The sequence below is a fragment of the Xyrauchen texanus genome, chromosome 46 (genome assembly GCF_025860055.1).
Source record: "Xyrauchen texanus isolate HMW12.3.18 chromosome 46, RBS_HiC_50CHRs, whole genome shotgun sequence".
Lineage (NCBI taxonomy): Eukaryota > Metazoa > Chordata > Actinopteri > Cypriniformes > Catostomidae > Xyrauchen > Xyrauchen texanus.
The window spans coordinates 21,737,454-21,761,940 of NC_068321.1; the positions used below are offsets into that span (position 1 = coordinate 21,737,454).

Genomic DNA, 24,487 nt, shown 5'->3' on the forward strand with positions numbered 1-24,487 from the left:
GCTGCAGGCATGGTTAGCGCCAAGATAAAGTGCTGCCATCCAAGTGGTCTGCAATCTTCAAATGCTCGTTGTTATTGCTTAGCAACAAAAGGGCCAGCCAAGTCAAAGAAACCACTTTAAACAGATTTCGCAAATAAAACCATACACAATAAGTGTGCAATAAACACTTATATTTAATCGACATGCAAGGGCGTTCAATCAAATATTTATTTGATTACATATTGTTTGAGAATAATTAAAGCAGAACTTTAACAGTCTTTAATGTTTAGCCAACATTCACTTTCATTGTATGGAGACAAAAGAAAGATGCTACAAAAGTGAATGGTGACTGAGACTAACATATTAATATCACAGAAGAATGTCATACAGGTTTGGGACAACATGACCTTTTTTTGTGTGTGTACTTTCCCTTTAAGGAACTGATAAATAAAGATATGTCCTGCACTTTGTCCACTTCTTTGGAAATCTTTGGAGCTCATGCTGAGAATAAAGCATGAACTTTATTTTTGTAAAACCTATAATACTAAACACCTTCTTAACAGCTTTAAATTGCAGGTGTTCAAAATACGCCTCTATATTGGGCGTATTTACACAGTGGAATTCAAAATTCTGATAGCATTTTTTTATTATTATTTAAACCTGGCAATAAACAATTTTAAAACAAATAAAATGCACATATATAATACATATATATATATATATATATATATATATATATATATATATATATATATATATATATATATATATATTATATGGTAAAAATGCACTGGATTATTGGAAGCCACTGTATGTGTGTGTGTGGTTAACATTTTTTAAAATTCTACACCTTTTTGTTTATTGCCATATATATATATATATATATATATATATATATATATATATATAATTTATATTTAATCTTCACAGACATTTTACCTTTAAAACAGCTCTTTGCAGTGTGTTGTAAAGGTCTTGTCTCTTTGTACCTTGTTTCAACCCCTCAGTCCACTAATTGCTTTAAGAGTATGACAGGAGCAGACATTAAAAATTCACAGCCGTAGAGACAAAGGGCAGTTTAAATATGCACAATTTCTCTCTTGATATTCTAGAACAGGTAAATTAACAGTAATATGTTGAAGACTACTATTTTTGTTGCTTTAGAGACTCCAGGCACAGGGTACAAAGAAACTCAGAAGAGAAAAAAAAAATAGTAATGAAACAAGGTTGGAGAAAATTAGGAAGCACGCTGTGGAAACAGCTAGAAAACTATTTTAAGCTACATTCGGACATTCTTTGAAATGTCAAAATAAATGATCAGCCAAATCAAGCCAGAGAAAGGAAGAGATTATTTTCAAAGACCAGCCAGTTCTGCATTTTTATTAAGAGGTTCTTAGTTAGAAAAAAATCTGTGAGTGTTTTGTTCCAGTGAATAAAACACAGTAAGTCACTGGTTGCCGCAACGAGAAATGAATTACTTTTCCAAGTATGTCAGAAGCTCAGAAAAAAGTTATGCCACAGGTCCTCTATTTGAGCCGTTAAGTTTGAAAATGACCTTTGACAGCATTTGAACTTTGCTAGCAACAACAATTATGACCATTTAATTTGTACAACCAAATAGACATGTTTAGTTTGGTCTGTTTTGAATATGCATATTAAACTTAGAACATGTTGGGGCTAAGGATGGAATAAGTGGGGGCTTTTACGACTAAAAGCTTCTAGCTTGCTACAAGTCATCTTATTTGTGGTGAAATTCTTACAATTGGACTGGATGTTTTAGATCTAACATGTTATTCACTAAAATCTTCCCTAATTTACTATGTTAAAATATGGAGCACAAAGATGTGTCGCGCCAGGCTAGACATCATTGACACCAAATGGCATTGGTTGGCGCATGTTGTCGTAACTGATCATGTCAAGTTTAAATATACAGAAGTGCACATGAGATTTGACAAGTACTTTGGAGGGGAAAATTATCACTGAATAACAACTTTAATTTTGGCCTGTTCCTCACTCAAAGCTATCGTATGCCTTCAGGCTACTTTTATGGTAAAGTACTTTCAAGGTGCTTTTTTATTTTTATTTTTTGTCCTTTTTGGGGCTTAGACAACATGAGTATGAATAAATGATTTTTATGGTGAACTATTCTTTTAAAGTGAAATTTAACCCAAAAATAGAAATTCTCTAATTATTTACTCACCTTCATGCCATCCCAGATGTGTAAGACTTTTTAGAAGATTTTATTTAGAAGAGATGTTTAGAAGAATATCTCAGCTATGTTGGTCCTTACAATGAAAGTGAATGGTGACCAGACCTTTGAAGCTCCAAAAATCACATAAATGCAGCATAAAAGTAATTAATATGACTCCAGTGGTTAAATCTATGTCTTCAAAAGCAATTTGATAGGTGTGGGTGAGAAACAGATGTCCTTTTTTTATGTAAATCATTTTCACATTCTTTCACATTTTGAGCAGAAGAAAGAAAGTCATACACATCTGGGATGACATGAGGGGGAGTAAATGACAATTATAATTTATATATGATCATTTTTATTTTTGGGTGAATATCAGGCTTTAAATTAGGCTGTGGGTGAAGGCTGCAGTAGTTTCTCTATAATTGCCTTAAATGAGCTAAATGTTCTGTAGTGACTGTAATGCCAATGTTTGTTTACTCATCAAGATTGAAGAGCCTTCAAAATGATGATTCATACATTGATGTTTAAGACTCCATCAAACGGCTGACATGCACAGACCATTTGTCTTCCGTCTTCTTCAGTGCCAAAATAAATAAAGTCTCTGATACTCTTAATAATGACTTAACTCTGCAAACCCATAGTTGTTAGATGTTAAATGCATTTGCCAAAGTCTGGAAACAACCAATTAAAATTGTCATGGTGATCCGCAATTCTGCTCCTGGATCTGATATTTGCGAGACAGCACAACTTGGTCGTAATCAAAGTTCTCATCCAGATGGAAAGCAACAACCTCATTGCTTTCATTCTAAAACAACAAAAACACAATTTTACAGATTAATTTCACAGAGACTGTCTGAAATAAGCAAACGCAAAAGTATCTCAATACCTCAATTACTGCATGACATTTTGAAAACTAGAAGTCTGGTGCACACAGTACAATATTATTTATTTTTTTTGTCGTCGTCCTTTTATGATTGTTGCTGAACACATTGCACTATATGATCCCAGTGAGATCTTTGGTAGAAGCCATGACAGGCTGTGCAACATAAACTGTTACTTATGTCAGATTGTACTACATCATAACTAAGCCTCTGGACAAGATTGACAGTACTGACTGGGCAGATAAAGTCACCAGTCAATGTCACTTCTGACATCCTAATTTACACGCAAAACTGTTATACCCTATAAAGCAAGCAGGTGTGCAAGTGTTGCCAATGTTTTGTCTGAAAAAGGAAGTGCCATCATACTGCAAAACAAATTTCAGACACTGTCAAAACTTCACCAGAGGCCAAGACTCATCCCAAAGGCAATTAAACAGCCATCTGTATTAAAAATGATGTGACTGTGGTGACAATCATATTAAAAAATGACATCACATGGTTCATTATTCTTATGGCAATTCCAAGGTGAAATATTCACCTAACCCGAAGGTTAATCTATCGAATTTTAAATAAACAAAACCTACCTCCCAACCCTAAATCTAACTGATGGTGTCATAAAAGAAAATGTGAAATGAAAAACACAATTGCTGAAGCAACCACAACCACATTACACTTTTAACTCTCATGTCGACTTGCATGCTCTTCGAGACTCGTACTCTGGTCCTTTGTATCGCAAGTGCAATGCTCTACTAGTTGAGCTACCGCACAGTTCGAATGTTTTCGGACAAGCTTGTAAATGTAGTTGGTTATGCAATGCTAATTTTCAAATGTATCTCATTGCAAGTCATGTGCTAACGATTTTTTCTTTTTTTTTTTTAAACAACGAATGAACTTAAAAGTACACGGACCCAAAATCACGCTTTAGAAAGTGGCACATTGTGGAGGAACAGACAGTCAGTTGGTGTATACCTGATTCTCAGCAGCACTGAGAGTGTGTTTTCTCTGGTCTGTAAAAGTAGAGGATATCTCCAGCAGTGTGTGGTGACAGAGAGATGAAGAGGATGCAGGTATCTTATCCTCTTTAACCTCACCGGGGAGTGCACATGTGCCTGACAAAGAGGTGGTAAACGCATCACACAAAAAGACACACATATGATTAATAGATGACCTTTGCACAAAGTGGTCAGTAAGCACTCTACAGAGTTCTCTTTGCACGCAGGTCCTTTTATTAGTATGATAACACACCTGTGTGATGAATATCTGCACAACCCTTTTTAATCAACTTGATTCTTGTCAATGCAGTGTTAGGGTTCTGACATCATCCTTTTCAAGGTATGTCAGAAATCAACTAAAGATTAGATGTTTAAGGAGCTTGTTACAATGTTCATATAACATTCTTGGAATAGGTTCATTTGACTTTAAAGGGATAGTTCGTTAAAAAAAAAGCTCATGTAATCATTTAACCTCATACTGTTCCAAACCTGTATGACTTACTTTTTTCCGTGGAACACAAAAGGGGATATTTAGCAGAATGTCTGAGCTGCTTTTCCTTTATAACAAAAGTGGTTTATGGTTTAAATATCAATGGAGGACAAAAAATATGACATCCGTGCTATATTCCAAGTGTTCTGGAGCAACATGATAGCTTTTGGTGATGAACAGAACTAAATTCAAGTAGTTTTACATTTTTCCCTTTTACTGTAGCTCTCAAATCTATTGTAATTTGCGTTTAATTACAATAATGCAAACACAGTAGTTTAAAAGAAAACGTTTTATCACTGGTTTTAAACCTTAAGCTACACATCTTGCAACACTTTTGAAAATGTAAATGATAACAGAATTAAATTGTTTGGGTCAACTGTTCCTTTATATCACAAATGCATACACACACATTCTTTCACTTTTCAACACTGAATTTGCATACATATTAAGGTCTATCTGATAATACACATATAAAGGAGGTTATAATGTTTATTTATGGAGTCGGCCTTTATGAAGTTTTCATTGAAACTACTGAGAGAACTTTTATCTTCAGAACCCTTTCTCATTCGCACATACACACACACAATTGCCCTTTCCACAGATTTATTAAAAGAGCAATGAGGATATGATAATACTATTCCCCTCTACACATAAAGTGAACTCTTAAAAGAAACGTCATATTTCACTCATTAAGTCTGTATGACTATCTTTCGTTTTTCAGTGCAACACAAAAATAGATATTTTACAGAATGTTTGAGCTCCTCTTGTCCATCTGATGAAAGCTTTTAATGACCAGGGGCTGTCAAGGTGCAAAAACAAAGTGGTTTAATACATATCTTCAGAAGAAATATGACAGCTGTGCATGAGAAACAGATATATACACTCACCTAAAGGATTATTAGGAACACCTGTTCAATTTCTCATTAATGCAATTATCTAATCAACCAATCACATGGCAGATGCTTCAATGCATTTAGGGGTGTGGTCCTGGTCAAGACAATCTCCTGAACTCCAAACTGAATGTCAGAATGGGAAAGAAAGGTGATTTAAGCAATTTTGAGCGTGGCATGGTTGTTGGTGCCAGACGGGCCGGTCTGAGTATTTCACAATCTGCTCAGTTACTGGGATTTTCACGCACAACCATTTCTAGAGTTTACAAAGAATGGTGTGAAAAGGGAAAAACATCCAGTATGCGGCAGTCCTGTGGGCGAAAATGCCTTGTTGATGCTAGAGGTCAGAGGAGAATGGGCCGACTGATTCAAGCTGATAGAAGAGCAACTTTGCCTTAAATAACCACTCGTTACAACCGAGGTATGCAGCAAAGCATTTGTGAAGCCACAACACGCACAATCTTGAGGCGGATGGGCTACAACAGCAGAAGACCCCAACGGGTACCACTCATCTCCACTACAAATAGGAAAAAGAGGCTACAATTTGCAAGAGCTCACCAAAATTGGACAGTTGAAGAATGGAAAAATGTTGCCTGGTCTGATGAGTCTCGATTTCTGTTGAGACATTCAGATGGTAGAGTCAGAATTTGGCGTAAACAGAATGAGAACATGGATCCATCATGCCTTGTTACCACTGTGCAGGCTGGTGGTGGTGGTGTAATGGTGTGGGGGATGTTTTCTTGGCACACTTTAGGCCCCTTAGTGCCAATTGGGCATCGTTTAAATGCCATGGCCTACCTGAGCATTGTTTCTGACCATGTCCATCCCTTTATGGCCACCATGTACCCATCCTCTGATGGCTACTTCCTGCAGGATAATGCACCATGTCACAAAGCTCGAATCATTTCAAATTGGTTTCTTGAACATGACAATGAGTTCACTGTACTAAAATGGCCCCCACAGTCACCAGATCTCAACCCAATAGAGCATCTTTGGGATGTGGTGGAACGGGAGCTTCGTGCCCTGGATGTGCATCCCACAAATCTCCATCAACTGCAAGATGCTATCCTATCAATATGGGCCAACATTTCTAAAGAATGCTTTCAGCACCTTGTTTAATCAATGCCACGTAGAATTAAGGCAGTTCTGAAGGCGAAATGGGGTCAAACACAGTATTAGTATGGTGTTCCTAATAAGTTTTTTTTTTTTATTACCATAAATCTCCATTTTCACTTTCCAAATGTGAAAGAATACGAAAGTGAGAGTGAAAATGGAGATTTATAGTGAAAATTGACTTTAATATTGGTCTGTTTTTTTTTTTACCCACACTTATCATGTCACTTCTGAAGACATGGATTGAACCACTGGAGTCTTATGGATTACTTTTATCTGACCTTATGTGATTTTTGGAGCTTGAAAGTTCTGGTCACCATTCACTTGCATTGTGTGGACCGACAGAGCTGAAATATTCTTCTAAAAATCTTTGTTTGTGTTCTGCAGAAGAAAGAAAGTCATACACATCTGGGGTGTTATGAGGGTGAGTAAATGATGAGAGAATTTTCAGTTTTGGGTGAACTATCCCTTTAAAGAGTAGGCCTTAAAATACCATAAAGGTCAACTGTGAGGACATTCTGCAAAAAAATAATTTTTTTGTGCACCATACAAAAAGCCATATGGTTTTGAACACATAAGGGTGAGTAAATAATTACAGAATTATCATATTTGAGTTAAGTAGCTTTTTAATGTCACAAAAGATAGATTTATGTGCTAATAATCTGTTGTTATGACCTTTATCTGTGTTGTTGTTTTTTTGTTTTTTTTTGTAGTTTGTGTGTGAGAGAGATACATCAGGCTTGGCAAGTGTGATTGATTTGGATCTTAATTAAACAGCTAATTACTGGCACATTTAAAGTCATATTTGAAGTTGCTGGGTGAGCACCAGGCATCTGGGGTGAAATGAGCATTTCAGTGTGCATTCGAGTGTGTACACCACACTGTGTGTAGATACGCCAGCATATGGAATCTGCACACCTCTAAAAACACCTTTACCCTTCAGAGCTACTTTCTGAACAACATGCTATCACAAACAAGGTCATTAAACAGCTAACTAAGGAAACACAGGAACAGGCTGCATGCCGCTAATGAATTAATCTGGAGGCTGAATCTCCTTGAACACCGTAGAGAAGCAGGTTTCATTAAAGGAATAGTTCCCCCAAAAATTAAAACTCTGATGTTGTTTACTCACAATACTTACCTCATATTGGTCCAAACCTGTAAGACTTACTTTGTCATCCAGCGCACAAAAGGAGATGTTTTAATAAACATCGCAGTCTTTCTTTTCAATAAAATCGCAGATGATATTACCTCACTTTAAAGCCCCTTAAAGTCTGCTGCATATTTTGGCCGCCGCCGGCAATTTTTTACACCCAAATTTAAAAATTCACCTTACACATACAGTGGGCTAATTCCAAAATATTGCTATTAATTTATAGTCGCCACAAATTCATCGTCTTTAGTGGACATTTGACATAATGGTCATTCGTATTTAAGTTTCCGACAATGTCCTACTTCCTCATCTTGGCCCAAAGCGTGTCAGCTACATAACCAGTACATGACATGATTGTTATAGCCTAAAGTAATTACGTCCACTGAAAGACTTTCTTGCCTGTGCCAAAAAAGTGGCGGAATTGAAAGCGCTAGTGTTAGTGTAAATAGTAGTTCTTAGTGTTCTTTTACGATACTTTGGGTCTTTTTTAAGCTTTAAACTAAGGCAATATCCACTGACATTTTATTTAAGACAGACCAGGATATTTATTTAAAAAACTCCTTTTGTACTCCACATAAAAAAGAAAGCCATTCGGGTTCGGAATGACATGACGGTGAGCAAATTGTAACCTCATTTTAATTTTTGGGTGAACTGTTTCTTTAAAGCCGCAGGCGATTATTGTGTTTTTTTCCTAACCTTGATCCATTTTGACCAGAACCGCCTTCACGCCACCGACCCCTCGACCCGTTTGAAGATTCATTTTGTGGTGAGCGCTGGCGTGTCATTGAAGGCAATTATTGCCGTTGCCATCTCAGACTCTGTCTTTCTCTTTTACCTTTTCGTTCCCTCGTTTTTTTTTGCAAACCCCAGCAGCAGCGTGATTATTCATGTTAATTAGGGTGAAGTTCAGCCTCCACCTTTATTATTCTTTGCTTGCCATTTTAAACACGACACCTAATGACTTCTACTTACACAGACCTTATGCTTTCCTCCTGTATTATCAATCAGATCACAGGCAACACCACAAAATGAGGAAGCCCTCCTTTAAACACAAAGACCATCCAATAAAAGATTCTTTTCTCCACATTATTTATTTATTTTTGTATTAAACTGCTCATCACTGTTTAAATGAGTCACTCTGGCACTGCAGAAATGAGCTGGTACGTGTGCAGTCTCATTACAAGCCAGCACAGCGAGTGTCAAGCCTCGCCGAGCGAGCGCTTTCCTCCAGCTCTAATGACCAGGGAGCGCTTTAGAATTTGCATGCATTGAATATGTGTAATAAATGGTAATATATTTAAATCAAGCTGTAAGACAGCCCTAATTACAAAATATAGCATGCACATGATATCCACTAAACCCTATTAATAGGTAAAGTGATCACATATGCACATGAAAAGAATATTTATGGGAGCATTCAGCCCTTTTCACATTTTGAAACAGATCCACACAGGTTATTCCAACATAAGAAGCTGTGATTTGTTGGATCAGATTCCATTTAAAGCTACAGCGAATTACGAAAATGATGACAGAAATTCTCTGGAATCTGCTTTCCATAACAAAAGAATAAGATCCTTTAATATGAATCTGAACCTCTACAATCTAGCATTTATAAACTAAATATGTGTAAACTGCATTTGTATATGTGTCTACACACATAATATTGTGTTTCAGATAAACAAACACCTGTAACATCAGCGAGTTCCTCTTCATCTTCACCATGTTCCTCCAAATCTCCTATATAATTATCAAACTGGCATGAAAAAAAACAGAAAAGACAAAAAACAAACAAAAAAAATCAGTAGATACTAGTAGTGAAATCTGTATCTTCATTTTATACATTCATTTTGTTCATTAATTCATTAGCTATGGCACAGTTTGGGGTGAAAAATAGAATAATTTTATACTTTGAAATGAGAGTAAATGAGTTAATAATGAGTTTTTAATTTGACTATGAGAGTAAAATTATATTATATAAAGACATGAAATCAAAATTGACCCTGTTAACTTTCTAAATGCACATTCCTATTCTTTCCTTTTTGTGAAAGATCCAACTGTGAATGTTATTAAAGATGAAAGAAAAAAGTCTTTGTAATCTTTAATCAAAATGAAATACCCTGCAACAACTTTCCCTTTCTCCTAATGGATGATGTTGAGCAATATTTTAATTTAGACACTGTTTCAGGTCAAACTTGCTCCATTTTGGTACAGAATGGCCACTTTTTATCATACAGTCAATTCTCTAAAATCCTTGACAGTGTTGTACCCTGAAATACGTCACCTTATGTAAGTAAAATGCATTCTGAATGGAATTTCACATTGAATTTAAGGGAGATTAACCAAGATTTAAGTAGAAATTTTCAGCACCAAAAATATATAAATATATATACAGCCATGGCCAAATGAATTGGCAGTGACATAAATTTTGTGTTTAGCACATTTTCTGCTTCAGTTGTTGTGGTGTTGATTCGCATTGTTTATAGATTATTGTGCAGAGTGATCAGATGCATTTTAAATAATTGCAAAAAGCTTAATTGGCCCAAAAAATGAACCCAAATTTCACAGTTTTTGGTCCTGGCACAAAATGACCAGCTAACATCATTTCACTAATCATATCAGCGGCACCTGGGAAAGTGTGAATGAGAACTAGTCAGGTGAAATCACAGTGCTTCCAATCATTGTGTTCTTGTTCGCAGTGGTTACCTCTAAAGAAAGATGTGCAGCCATCATCGCTTTGCATCAAAATGGCCTCACATGCAAGGGAATTGCTGCAAAGAATATTGCACCTGAAAAAAACATTTACCGGATCATCAAGAACTTCAAGGAGAGAGGTTCAACTGCAGTGAGGAAGGCTTCAGGAAGTCCCAGAGTGTCCAGCAAGCGCCAGGACCATCTCCTCCTGAAGAATCAGCTACGAAATTGTCACCACCAGTGCAGAGCTTGCTCAGTAGTGGCAGCAGGTTGGTGTGAGTGCATCCGCACACACAGTGAGGCGAAGACTTTTGGACAATGGCCTGGTGTCAAGAAGGGCAGCAGAGAAGCCACTTTTTTCCAAGGAACACATCAAGGACAGACTGAAATTCTGCAGGAAGTACAAGGATTGGCCAGCAGAAGACTGGTGCAAAGTTATTTTCTCTGATGAATCCCCATTCCAACTGTTTGGGACATCTGGAAAATCGATAGTTCAGAGAAGAAAAGGTGAATGCTACTTTGAGTCCTGTGTCATGCCAATAGTGAAGCATCCTGAGACCATCCATGTGTGGGGTTGCTTTTCATCCAAGGGAGTGGGCTCTCTCACAATTATGCCCAAAAACACTGCCATGAATAAAGAATGGTATCAAAACGTCCTGCAAGAGCAACTTCTCCCAACGATCCAGGAGCAATTTGGTGATGATCCGTGCATTTTCCAGCATGATGGAGCACCATGTCACAAGGCAAGAGTGATAACGAAGTGGCTCGGAGATCATTACATTGACATTTTTGATCCATGGCCTGGCAACTCCCCGGATCTTAATCCCATACAGAACCTGTGGTCAATCCTCAAAAGGCGAGTGGACAAGCTGAAGCCCACAAAGTGGGCTTCAGCTTTAAAAGATCATTTATAATTCCAGTGCCCAAGAAGACACCTGTGACGAGTCTGAATGACTATCGGCCAGTGGCCCTCACATCTGTCCTGATGAAAACCTTTGAGCGGTTGTTGTTGGAGTTAATTAATTAAACTTTATCAAAGATCAAATCCCTGTGTCTGTGGACCCACTACAATTTGCATATAAGTGTTGAGGACGCCATTTCCTTTGCTTTAAACTCTGTCTATAAGCATCTAGATGTACATAAATCATATGCTAGAATGCTATTTATAGACTATAGTTTGGCTTTTAATTCAATGGTCCCTACAAAGCTCTTTCACAAACTGAAATGTCTAGGACTCGATGATGCCATTTGTAAATGGATTTTAAATTTTCTTACTAGTCGACCACAAAGGGTCAAAATCAATGGTTGCATTTCAGATGAGCTGTATGTTAGCACTGGTTCACCACAGGGGTGTATCTTGAGCCCCCTATTGTTCACATTGTATACTCATGACCTTGAAGCATCCAATGCTAATAATGTGATAATCAAATATGCAGATGATACAACAATCATTGGGCTGATCAGTTTAAACGATGAATCTCATTATCGTAAGGAGGTGGAGAAGGTTGTTCAATGGAGTAAGGAAAACAACTTGCTTTTGAACACTTCAAAAACGTGTGAACTTGTTATTGATTTTGGTCACAATAGGAATCAGGTGCCTATTACTATCGATGATTCAAATGTGCAGATTATTGAGAAATGTAAATTTTTGGGTGTGACTCTCTCTCATGATTTGAACTGGAGCTCTAATACAACTAACATTGCTAAGAAAGCGAGACAGCGCCTTTTCTTTTTACGTAGGCTTCGAGCGTTCACCCAAAATACTAAGATTCTTCTGAATTTTTACTACTGTGTAATTGAGAGTGTTCTAACTAGTTGTATTACTGTGTGGTTTGGTAATCTCACCTTTTGAACAAAGTGGTTCGTTCAGCCAGCGGGACTATTGGCTGCACTTTGCCGCTTCTGGAGGTTACATATAAAGCTAGACTTTTGGATCGAGCTTTAAAAATTGTTAATGATGATTCAGGCCATCCTGCAAGGGCCTTCTTTGAGATGCTTCCCTCAGGGAGAAGGTATCGCTCTGTCAAATGTTCCACTGATCGTCATTTAAACAGTTTCTTTCCCCAAGCTGTGATCACTTTAAACAAAGCACTTTAAATCAGGCACTTTAAATCAATGCATGGATTTTATTGTACGGTGTTTTATTATTGAGTTCTATGTGGCATTTGCTTGTCTGTTTTATGTTATGTCCTTTTATGTGTTGACGTTGCACCTTGAGCTTCTTGCACATTTTCTTTTTTCAATGTGGTTTTATACTGCAAATGGCTAATAAAGTGAATCTGAGTGAATCTGAAGTGTGATCAACTCCGAGCACTAACAAGTAAAGAATGGATCGCCATCAGTCAGGATTTGGCCCAGAAGCTGATATCCAGCATGCCAGAGTGAATTACAGAGGTTATGAACAAGGGTCAACGCTGTAAATGTTAACTCTTTGTATAAATTTTGTGTTTTTGCCAATAAAATCCTTTAAAACTTATGAAATGCTCATCATTGTTTTCCAGAATACCATAGAAACATGTGAAAAAATAATCTACAAATACTGAAGCAGCAAATTTAGCAAAACACAAAATGTATGTCACTGTCAATACTTTTGGCCATGGCTGTATATATATATATATATATTTATAGATTTTATTTTCTACTTAATTCTTAATTTCTACTTAAATCTTAGTTCTACTTATGTTTTAGTCAATTTGTTCTTGGTGTCAACAGGCCTTCAATTGAGGTTTTATATGTCAACATCTGACCACTTACCTTCACAGGTGTTCCTGGACCAGGCCTCCATGCATTCCCAAGTCTTCCTCCAACACATCCACTATCCAACACCACCTATATAAACACACACAAACTCATAAACTCACCATCACTATCTAATTTCATTTAACAAAGCTCTGAGATGACAGCTCCCATGTGAACCATTGTGATTACAATCAAAACAACATTATAATCAATACAGCTGTTTTTCTCTGCCGGTGACGAAGAGCTACATACAGTATGGCAGAGTAGCATTGACTGGCCTGTGCTGTTGGCTGATGTGCTTTGTATTATTGACAGTAACCAGTGCTGAGGCTCGCCAGAGCCCCACTGAGATCAATACGTGAGCCAGGCAGGAGTCTTAAGCACCATTCACACACTGACAAACACACACACACACACACACACACACACACACACACACACACACACACACACACACACACACACACACACACACACACACACACACAGAGACAAATAACCAAAATACACATCTCAATGAAGCCATCCAAGAATCTAAGAAGGATTTCCAAGTATAGGAGCAGAAATACATCAGAAAGAGGGAAAATAGAGAAAAGATGGGAGACGTTTTTACATTTTCAGAAGAAACCGTAAGTGGTGTGGACTCATAAAAAGTCTTCGCCACATTTGTACCTGAACCGCACTCACATGCCATGTGTTTTAATACCTTTGCAGTGTCCTGGCGCTTCTCGTCTGGTGTGTGATCGCCTTTACAATGCACTTAAGGTATACATTGTGTCAATATGCATCATGACCACAGCTTTGTTAGCACCATGCGCAACAAGAAGAAGAACCACAAAACAACACACAACAACCTAGCCATGATGCTACAGTAGGTTGTTGTGGATGGTAGCCAGGGAGTTGTCATGTGGTGTTTTAGCTTATTTCTAAGTGGTTGCTAGGGTGTTCTGGTGGTTGATAGAGTGTTGCAATGTGGCTGCTAAGGTGTATTTTGCCAAGTTTTTATGTGATTGCTTGATAACTGCTAGTTGGTTGCATTCTGCAAAAAATGTGAGTGTTTGTTTGCCTATACAAAAGTCACTGCCACAATGCAAGGTTGTTGTGGGTGGTTTCCAGAGTGTTGCTGTATGTTTGCTAAGGTATTCTGAGTGTTTTTTAATGTGTTTCTATATGGTTGTTAGGGTGTTCTGGGTGGTTACTAGAGTGTTGCTAGATGGTTGCATTTTGAAGAAAATGTGAGTGGCGCTTACCCGCACAAATGTTACTGCCACAATGCTAGGTTGTTGTGACTGGTTTCCAGTCGTGGTTATTTACTGGTTGCTAGGTGGTTATTTACTGGCCCAAAACAAACAGACATCCCTCAAGACTCTTTAGCCATTTTTCCATAATTGGGCCGAACAGTTCTGAGCATGCAGCGGAACAATTACAGTAGCATTTCCACTTGAGCATGAATCGGCATGGCACCATTATAAACCGTTCTCTGCACAGTGAGCTTAGCAGTACTCAACCATTCTCAACAGTGCTGGTGGGATGGCATTAGCAGGTGGCAACTCACGTTTGATAATTTGCCAATGCCAATGTAACATATAGTGCTTTTAGTTGTTTTTAGCTTACCAAGTTTGCTAATATTGGCTGAAGTTAATAAAAAATAGTACATGTTTAGTGTATCTTTGTGATTTTATGAGGATGGTATTACAATAAAAGATTACTACAACTATTATTGTAGCCTAGATTTATTTTTTACATGCCTTTTTCATCAGGGAAGCAGATTCCGAGCTTGTTACAACTTGTTCAATTGTACAAAATTGTACAAAAGTTACAATTGTATCAATATATTCTCATATACTATTTTCATATAATACTTATAAAATATTTTGTCAATAAATATTCTTTTTAGCTAGTGTGGGAACTTTTACCTTGTGTATTTATCACTTTTTGGCTGACCAAATGTCCCCATAAGGCTAGTAAAACCCTACATTTTTGACGTTTTGGGGACAATGTGTCGGTCTCCATGAGGAAAACAGCCTATATTATGTTTTTTGAAAATGAAAAAATGCAGAATGTTTTCTGTGAGGGTTAGGTTTAGGGGTAGGGTTAGGAGATAGAATATAAAGTTTGTATAGTATAAAAACCATTATGTCTATGGAAAGTCTCCATAAAACATGTAAACACAAAGCATGTGTGTGTGTGTGTGTGTGTATGTGTGTGTGTGTGTGTGTGTGTGTGTGTGTGTGTGTGTGTGTGAGCGTGTATTTATCACTTTGTGGGGACCAAATGTTCCCATAAGGATAGTAAAACCCGGCATTTTTGACCTTGTGGGGACATTTTGTCGGTCCCCGTGAGGAAAACAGCTTATAAATCATACTAAATTATGTTTTTTTTTTATTTAAAAATGCAGAAAGTTTTCTGTGAGGGTTAGGTTTAGGGGTTGGGTTAGGTTTAGGGGATAGAATATAAAGTTTGTACAGTATAAAAACCATTATGTCTATGGAAAGTCCCCATAAAACATGGAAACACAACGTGTGTGTGTGTGTGTGTGTGTGTGTGTGTGTGTGTAAGGCTCTGACCTCTTCCTGATCAGCAGGCAGTGAGCAGCGTTTCGCCTGTCCTTCCAATTGGAATGCACTCTCCTCTGTCTCTGTCACGCCATCTCTCTGTCCCTCTCGACTGCTGTACATCTCTCTGTGGGATGAGTCTCCATGTCCTCCAGGGACAGTCAAACATGGATCCCTCACATTCTCTGGAATAGGTTACAACAGTGAGACCAAAAACTACAGGCAAAGATACAATACATCAGTCTGAGGACATATCAGGGGAGAGAAGATTTGTAAGGCTCACCTGGCGTCAGGTAGGTGAAGGTGGTCAGGAACTGCTCATAATTTTGCTCAGGGGAGTTAAGAAACTGCTCCAGAGCTTCAGTCATGGTCTGGTCATGGTGTTCCTCAACTGAGCCCTGAAATAAACCTGGCATCCTGTCAAACCTATAAGACAAAGAGAGAGAAAGAAACAAAACATTCAGAACAAAAGTGCTGAGAAAGAAGTTGGATACGTTCACACAGTGTTTGGATTGACAATGCATTTACCATACCAACTACAGTTCCATTCAAACAGCACCAAACTTGTTCTAAAAACTTGGTTGTCACTTCCATTAAAGTTAAAGTGTTTGATATCAAAAAATCAAACACTGAAAAATGTTTAACACTCTAAACAGGACAGACAATCGTATTCTGCTGCAGTGGGAAGAGCCAGAGAGCCTGAAGCAGAAACAAATTCAAAAGTATCCATATAAAAGAATCACATACATTGGCAAACACCCTGACAAAATAAAAAAAAATTATGAAGGGATCCAGCTAGGCTCATTTCTCTTCAGGTCACTTATCACCCAGCAATAGGCATTACAGTCACATTAGCCCTGATTGGAATGAAATTATCATTGTGAAGTTCAGCTTAATTACAATCAATGACAGTTGGAAAGAGGGACGGGCAGTGATTGCCATGACATAAAAAGATTATGAAGAATGGCGGCAATCATAGTCTGAACCTCTGTGCTATCGCCCTGTCATTCATCACAATTCGGCCCCGGGGAGAACCATCTTCAGGTGGCACAACATTAGCGGGGACAGAAACAGGTGCTACACCAGAGTCTAATTACTCTCCTCTATCAGTAATACAGCGCAAATCCTTGCATGGCCTCGGGCGTGAGCTGTAACACTGGCCTTCTTCTTCCCTCTCTCTGACTCTGTTCAGAATAACATACTACCTGTACCATACTACTTATACTGTTTCTATTACTATACTGTACTGTACAAATTCAAAGTTTTTTATTTCCGAGATAATCTAACAGAGCACAACTTGCTGAATGAAACATGTAACGTACTTAGGTCATGTGACAACAATGTAGCATACTACTTTTTGAAAAAATTCTCAGTGCATTTTAACTGTGCATTTTTTTTAGAAGTAAAAATGTAAAAAGTTTCCTCATCTAATAAAGATAAAAATCAAATTAATCATTTTGTTAAACTGATTCTTGTTAATGACCAGATCGAACTTCGCAAAATCATCAATTCGCCAATCGCCCGACAGTAAAAACTTTATTAGGCCAAAATGCGAGGAATCATAACGTGACATTAATACCTCATTTTATAAAACCTACATAACTTACATGAAATCAGTAATAAACAGCAGAATCTAAGGCCGCATCCATACTACGTTTTTGTTTAAAAAAAGCATTGATTTCATTACACTGGAACGGTGTTTTCCTCCACTGAAAATGGAGCAAAAACGTCATGTCATTTTGTTTGAATATGTTGTTTTCCAAAGAAGTCTAAATGTCAAAAGTCTGTATCCAGTGAAGGTATAAACATAGCAAAATCTATGCATTTTCAATTCTGGGAACATTTTTGAGTGATGACTAATGAATCTGTAAATCTATTTTTGAACTAACTTATGTAAACAAACTGACCACACTGACCTGAACTCATTCACTAAAACGAATCAGATGGAATGGTGGTGGAGTAGTGGGCTAAAGCACATAACTGTTAATCAGAAGGTCGCTGGTTCGATCCTCACAGCCACCACCATTGTATCCTTGAGCAAATGGTAAATAGCGCCTCTTTAACCTTAATGGTATTCAAAGCGCTTTACACTTTGACTCATTCACACATTCATACACCAATGGTGGCAGAGCTGCCATGCAAGGTGCTAGCCTGCCATTGGGAGCAACTTGGGGTTCAGTGTCTTGCCCAAGGACACTTCAGCATGTGGAGTTGTGTGGGCCAGGATTCGAACCACCAACCCTGCTATTAATGGCCGACCCGCTCTACCAACTGAGCCACAGCCGCCCACAAGGCACTTAGGGACATAGGGATTGTCCCTGTAACAAGTACACTAAGTCACTTTGAATAAAAGCGTCTGCCAAATGCATAAATGTAAATTAATCAGATTCTAGACGTGTTGCAACAAACTGTTCTACTATCGTAATCAACAAAGCTGTTTACATCAAAAGTGCACAAAATCTGCTAGTGTATATTTGGGATATTCTGCTAGTTCAGACTGGTTCTCGCTAAAGACAAAACCGAACTGATTCGCAAAGTCTTTGTCAGTCACTCACCTATTTGGCTGTAAAACTGCAAGGGGACATGCTGAAATCATAACATATAACGTAAATGGATTTAGAAATGCACTGATCTCACTCTATTTATGCCTCAACGCTAGAAAGGCGTTTTCCAACACCGAAAATGAAGCACATGAAAATGCTCTCTAGTACCGCATACTTTGGATAAACACTAATGTTATAAAATTGAAAACGGAGTTTTCAAATGGAAACAGATTTTTCTGGAGTTTGAAAATATCCTTTCGTTTTGTTTGAATGTGCAGTTTTCCAAAGTATTCAGTACTGGGGAGCCATTTTGAAAGTTTCCATTTTCAATGGAGGAAAATGCCATTCCAGTGTGGATGAGAAACGGAGCACTTTTAGTCAGAAATTGGAAAGCCAAATATGGCGGATGTAGAAATTAAAGTCCCGCCTTACTGTTAAAAGAGCCAATCACATTTTAGATGCAGACATCGCCTGTAGTTAACTCGAGAATGCGCATGTGCATTAGCTGGTCCGGCCTGACAAATAGCGTTTTTTTGTGTGATCTGAGATAAAGAGCACATTTTATGACACCATTGTTGTCAGATTTTATTTCTGATTTAATATATGCTATTTGATTGTAATCTAGACCAACCATTTTGGAGATTTCGTTCTTTCCACCTTCAAGTACATATAAGCTGTACTTTTATGCCGCTTGTACCATAGAAAACATTCCCATTCCCAAGATGGCTGCAAAGTGGACTAACTTGCCTTGAAAGGGACTTAGATATAGCAAAATCAAAGTATTTTCATCTAAAGTCTCTATTTTCAGTGGAGGAAAACATTGTTCCAGTGCCGATAAGAGGTGTAAACATAGCAAAATCAAAGTGATTTTATATGAAATCTTGCTAGTTGTTAATTAAATATTTATTCCCCCAAAAAGAACACTTAAAATGTCACTTGGCGACTTCTTGGAAACACTTTTGAGATGTCATACGAATCTGCAAATCTGTTTTTTAACTAACTGAATAAAAAAAAAACTTTCCAAACGGACTGATTTAATCAAATGAAATGGATTTTAGACATGGAGTATTGAGAAACCTTGCTACTATCGTAATCAATGAAGCCGTCAACACTGAAAGTCCTTTACATCTTTGTTGATTATTGCGGATAATGGGGACGTTCTAGTTTTGTTGCAATGCATCACATTGCTCTCTCGTATCGGTATGTCGACCTTTCAGGTGCTCTTTCACTCTACTTTCCTTCTGTCTGTCTCTCTGCGGGAGACCTGGCTAACGGCAAAATTTATTTACATCAGTGATACACAGATCTCCTCCAGGACTCAACAGGTTTATTTTACTACATTTGTAAGTGTGAACACTGCCATGTAAGAGCGCTTGACTGCAAGAATGAAGCTCTCCAGTGCGCTTGGAGACACTTGAGGAATTCTTTATTTTCTTTTGTGCCTCAGGGGAGCCGATGAGCCTCATCTACATGGCCCTGCTCTTCAGCACAAGCTCAGAGACACAGGTGCCTGGCTGTTTGTGTTTTTACTATTCTTTCAGGCACTCGTGGTTACGGCACTTTGTTTTGCACGCTCTTTCGTCTATTGCACACACACACACACACACACACACACACACAAACACAATCTATTGGCCTCCAAAACAAATATGTAACTGCATGAGGGCTCTCACATACACACACACACACACACACACACACACACAGCTCCCCAAAACACAAAAACATTATGCTAATAGGGTAGGCACAGCTGTTCTTTCTATCTCTCTCTCTTCAAATAACAGTCTCCTAATTCCTCTCCTTCTTTTAAGGAGCTGCCGAGCAGAAACAGCAAATGAAAATATAAGCCTGCAGGAAATAAGGAGTATCTTTACAATTCTGAACTACCCCCTGCCAAAATTTGATGTGTGACTCACTCTGTATTTGGTATTTGTTGTAATAAGAGAGGCGTTCTCTCTTATTACAACAAATACCAAATACAGAGAGAACCATTCTGTTCCTCACCGAACGTGGGGCCATACAAAACTCAAATACACGGCGATATGATTTTACCAGCGTATTACACAGTGACATGATACACAATTACAGATCCATTATAAAGAGCATGTTTCGGAGGGTCTTTGCCCTTAAAGAGAACATCTCTATGATTACAAAAATGTATTCTTCAGGTCATACCTTGAAATGTGCATTGCCAAGATATAGAGAACAGAAGACTAAATATGAACCCTGAACAAGAACCACATAAAATGTGTACATGATTCTGATGTATATTATAACTGAACCAATCTTAGTGGCATATAATAAGAATCCTTTAAGAATATAATATTATCCTGCAAGATAAACTGAATTAGAGTACTATTGGAGTACTATTTTTGTAATATTTAAAAAATATATTTTTTAAATATCATTGGCTTCCATTGATACATATTGGAACATATTGGAATTCTTATAGACAATTCCCATTAGAATACTTTAGGATTGGTTCCAAATTATGTTTTAAATTTAAATAGGAATCGTTTATAAATTTTTGATGGTGACACACAAATACAAATTTGGACTTACGCAGTACACTCCAGCTGTGAAGTGCCAAAATTACATCTAATTTATTTCAGTCTGTTGAATATATCAGCTGATTGAATCATCATCAGATACAAACCACACATTTAAAGTCCACATCAACATACAAACCAATGATGCAATGACTTTGTCCTTGTTTTCATTCAAAATTTGTGTGATGTACTCAGCCACCTGTTGAAAGCAACAGTTACAGACAGTTAACCTCAAGATGAGCCAGTCAACCTTCACAAACACTGAGCCTCATCCACTGTCACTAAACCATTTGTTTTTATATCTGAAATAAAAGTTACCAGCAACAAACAGCTCTCGGAGTGCACTGCCAAGGAGGTAAGGAATAGATGGACAAATAGAAAGTTACTATATATTAAGTATATAAAATGTTTTGGAACAATGCCATTGTAATGTTCTGTTTAATGAATAGTAATGTACGTTCATATATATATATATATATATATGTAAAAATGTATAAAGATTGGTTGTTAAAAGCTTTAAGCTTTAATCTTTGTTTTACTGTCAATAGAGTAATGTTATTCTGCGCTGACGGTCGTGCTCATTTTGCGTGTTTAATGCGATTTCGCTAGCTTATGTTTTTAGCTAAAGACTTTAAAACACATGTAAAATAAAAAGTGTCACAAAGCAGAAACGCTGTTGAAAGTTTAAAGAAATTGTGAAATGAGAGTGTTCAGAGCGCATAATGAGGACCTCAAACGTACCGTTTAAATGTAGAGCGAGACAGACCAGTTTCAGCACAGAATGCTGGGAAATGTAGTCTTATTATTGCAACTTTAAGGTGAGTTGCGAAGGGGAAAAGGGGGAGGAAAAACTACAACCTGTCCTTTTCCGTGTTCTCATGTAAACAGGGAAGCCGTGATATGGTTCCGCGTTGTTTTTAATCAAATTCTTCTGCTAGGAAATGTAGTCTTATAATTGCAACTTTAACGTGAGTTGAGAAGGGAAAATGGTGGAGGAAAACTACAACCTGTCCTTTTTCGTGTTCTCAGGGAAACAGGGGAAGCGTGATATGGTTCCGCGTTGTTTTTAATCATCGTCTTCAAACCGTGTAATTCATCTGTGAACCATTGTGTAATTTTAAGAAAATGTTTATATACTACAGATTTATAAAAATTAAACAAAACAATTTACATTTTCAGTTATATTTTACTGCTTTTTTCCTACAAGGATGCATACAGTATAAACCTTTCACACAAAACTCAACTGATTGTGAATACATACATTTCAACCCAACCCAATCACATATTGCATAACTTCTCACACATTTATTGATATTGCCATATCTGATGACTGGGGCCAAATGTACTGTATATATAAAAAATCGGATGAGTACTCTATGTGGTTGGAGAGGTAGCCTTTATGTATTGTGGTGCGGGTTGTGTTATTATATTATATGGACTGATATGTGACTGTTGCATATCCATATTATCTGTCTATCTGTCTGTATGTGTTTTGTACCATAAGTTGAACTAAAAACAAAAATCTCTTTATTATAAATTCTATTGTATTCTATTCTACACAGGTACCTGCATAAGGATGTCCTTAAAGTCTGTGACTGCTGTGAACTGTGCTGGCCTTATGCAACCAGGCTGCTCCTTACTAGAGCTGGAGAATGATGTTTACCTCTTTGGTCAAAAGGGCTGGCCAAAACGTTCATGTCCAACTGGGATCTTTGGTGTGCGTCTAAAAGATGGAGAACTCAAGCTTCGTGCCATCTCTTTCTCAAACAACTCCTGTTATCTCCCTCCCCTTCGATGTCCAGCAATAGCTCATTTTAAACCTCGTGATGGCAGTCCCGAATGCTACCTCATTCACGGTGGGCGAACACCCAACAATGAGCTGTCCTCAAGCCTCTACATTCTAAGTGTAGACAGCAGAGGATGCAACCGTAAGGTTACATTGAGATGTCAAGAGAAAGAGCTGGTTGGAGACTCTCCTAGCGGTCGATACGGACACACCATCAGTGTGATCCACAGTAGAGGAAAGACCGCTTGCATTTTGTTTGGCGGCAGGTCCTACATGCCTCCCACTGAGAGAACCACACAGAACTGGAACAGTGTGGTGGACTGTCCACCACAAGTTTTCCTTATTGACCTGGAGTTTGGTTGCAGTTCGGCCCATACCTTCCCAGAGCTTACGGATGGCCAGTCATTTCATGTGGCTCTGGCAAGAGAGGACTGTGTCTACTTCCTTGGTGGCCACATTCTCAGTTCTGATTGCCGACCACCTCGTTTGATACGCCTGCATGTGGAGCTTCTCTTAGGAAGCCCTGTTATCACCTGTGATGTTCTTCATGATGGTCTGGCCATCACCAGTGCGATCACCACTCCCATTGGCCACCATGAGTACATAATTATCGGTGGCTACCAATCCGAGACCCAAAAGCGAATGGAGTGCACCTATGTCGGTCTGGATGATGTCGGAGTACACATGGAGCCACGTGAACCTCCGCAGTGGACCACCGAGATATGCCATAGTCGTACTTGGTTTGGTGGAGCCTTGGGCAAAGGAAATGCTTTGATGGCAGTCCCATCAGAAGGAAATCCAGTCCCACCCGATGCCTACCACTTCTACCAGGTGAGCTTCCAGCACGAACAAGATGGAGACATGACAATTCAGGGTTGTAGTCAGGAGTCCACTGATTTAGAGGACTCAGCACCATTGGAAGACTCTGAGGAGCTCTACTTTGGCCGAGAACCTCATGAGCTTGAGTATAGTAGTGATGGAGAGGGTGACACATACAATGAGGAAGATGAGGAGGATGAATCGCAGACAGGCTATTGGATCAAGTGCTGCCTCACCTGCCAGGTAGACCCCAACACCTGGGAGCCCTACTACTCCACTGAGCTCACCCGACCTGCAATGATTTTCTGCTCCAGGGGTGAAGGTGGACACTGGGTCCATGCCCAATGCATGGAGCTATCTGAAAGCCTTTTGCTCCGCCTCTCTCAAGGAAACAGCAAGTACTTTTGCCTGGATCACGGAGGCCTGCCTAAGCAAGAAATGACCCCACCACACCAGTTGTTGCCTTTGAAGCGAGTCCCAATGAAGATGATCCACCGCAAGGCTCCAGTGTCACTAAAAATTACCCCAGCAAAGAAGAGTTTCATCAGAAGGCTTTTTGATTGAGTTGTTGTTACATTCCCTATATCATCTCATAATATGAAACATGTGTTAAAAAAATTATTCCTATTGGACAAAGCTTGGTTAACATTGTTTATTGTAATAATTTTTATTTTGGGTTTTATATAAGCAAAAAAGTGTATTTTTCAGACTGATTAAAATGACAGAAATTTAACGATGATTAAATGAATAAATAAGCTTATAAGTTGGGACTGCATGTGACTAAATTACTACTTTCATTACTCATTATCATTTGCCTATTATTATTATTAATTTGATGATTTATTGTTTTTAAAAATGTAGAAAAACAGCCTCTAGATTGTTTTTGTCTGCTTAAATAAAAAGCTGATAAAAAAAGCTCAATAAAATTGATTATATTTTCCTTCATGGTTTCATCTTGATTATTCAATTATATATATATATATATATATTTTAATCTTTATATGTTCTTTCTTGACTTGACCCCAACGGAAACCTCCATGCTAATTTCAGCTGTCTGTCTATCTGCATTTATACATAGGACACAAAAGTTTGACATTCTCAATTGGCTTTTTG

General features: G+C 38.0%; 2 protein-coding genes across 4 annotated transcripts; one reads left to right on the plus strand and one right to left on the minus strand.

Moving 5' to 3' along the window:
• Positions 1-809: 809 nt before the first annotated feature.
• On the minus strand, positions 810-21,538 carry iftap (intraflagellar transport associated protein). Of its 3 annotated transcripts, XM_052120255.1 has the most exons (8): positions 21,511-21,531; positions 20,909-20,968; positions 15,961-16,103; positions 15,690-15,862; positions 13,138-13,212; positions 9,379-9,445; positions 4,024-4,163; positions 810-2,978 (listed from the first exon to the last, which is right to left on the minus strand). In XM_052120255.1, the coding sequence occupies exons 2-8, from the start codon at positions 20,938-20,940 to the stop codon at positions 2,868-2,870; spliced, it is 741 nt and encodes a 246-aa protein (XP_051976215.1). In that variant the 5' UTR covers positions 20,941-20,968; positions 21,511-21,531; the 3' UTR covers positions 810-2,867. The 3 variants fall into 3 exon arrangements, with proteins under 3 accessions (XP_051976215.1, XP_051976217.1, XP_051976216.1); XM_052120257.1 differs by lacking the exon at positions 21,511-21,531 and having other exon boundaries at positions 20,905-20,968; XM_052120256.1 differs by lacking the exon at positions 20,909-20,968 and having other exon boundaries at positions 811-2,978; positions 21,511-21,538.
• On the plus strand, positions 21,000-24,139 carry rag2 (recombination activating gene 2). Its single transcript, XM_052120253.1, has 2 exons — positions 21,000-21,124; positions 22,332-24,139. The coding sequence occupies exon 2, from the start codon at positions 22,346-22,348 to the stop codon at positions 23,936-23,938; it is 1,593 nt and encodes a 530-aa protein (XP_051976213.1). The 5' UTR covers positions 21,000-21,124; positions 22,332-22,345; the 3' UTR covers positions 23,939-24,139.
• The last annotated feature ends 348 nt before the right edge of the window (positions 24,140-24,487 follow it).

Coding starts and splice junctions, on each gene's coding strand:
- rag2 (XM_052120253.1), top strand. CDS start 22,346: ATGTCCTTAAAGTCTGTGACTGCTGTGAACTGTGCTGGCCTTATGCAA.
- iftap (XM_052120255.1), bottom strand. CDS start 20,940: ATGAAAACAAGGACAAAGTCATTGCATCATTG. Junction 9,446..13,137: donor GTCCAGGAACACCTGTGAAG/GTAAGTGGTCAG, acceptor TTTTCATGCCAG/TTTGATAATTATATAGGAGA. Junction 2,979..4,023: donor TCAGTGCTGCTGAGAATCAG/GTATACACCAAC, acceptor TTGTTGTTTTAG/AATGAAAGCAATGAGGTTGT.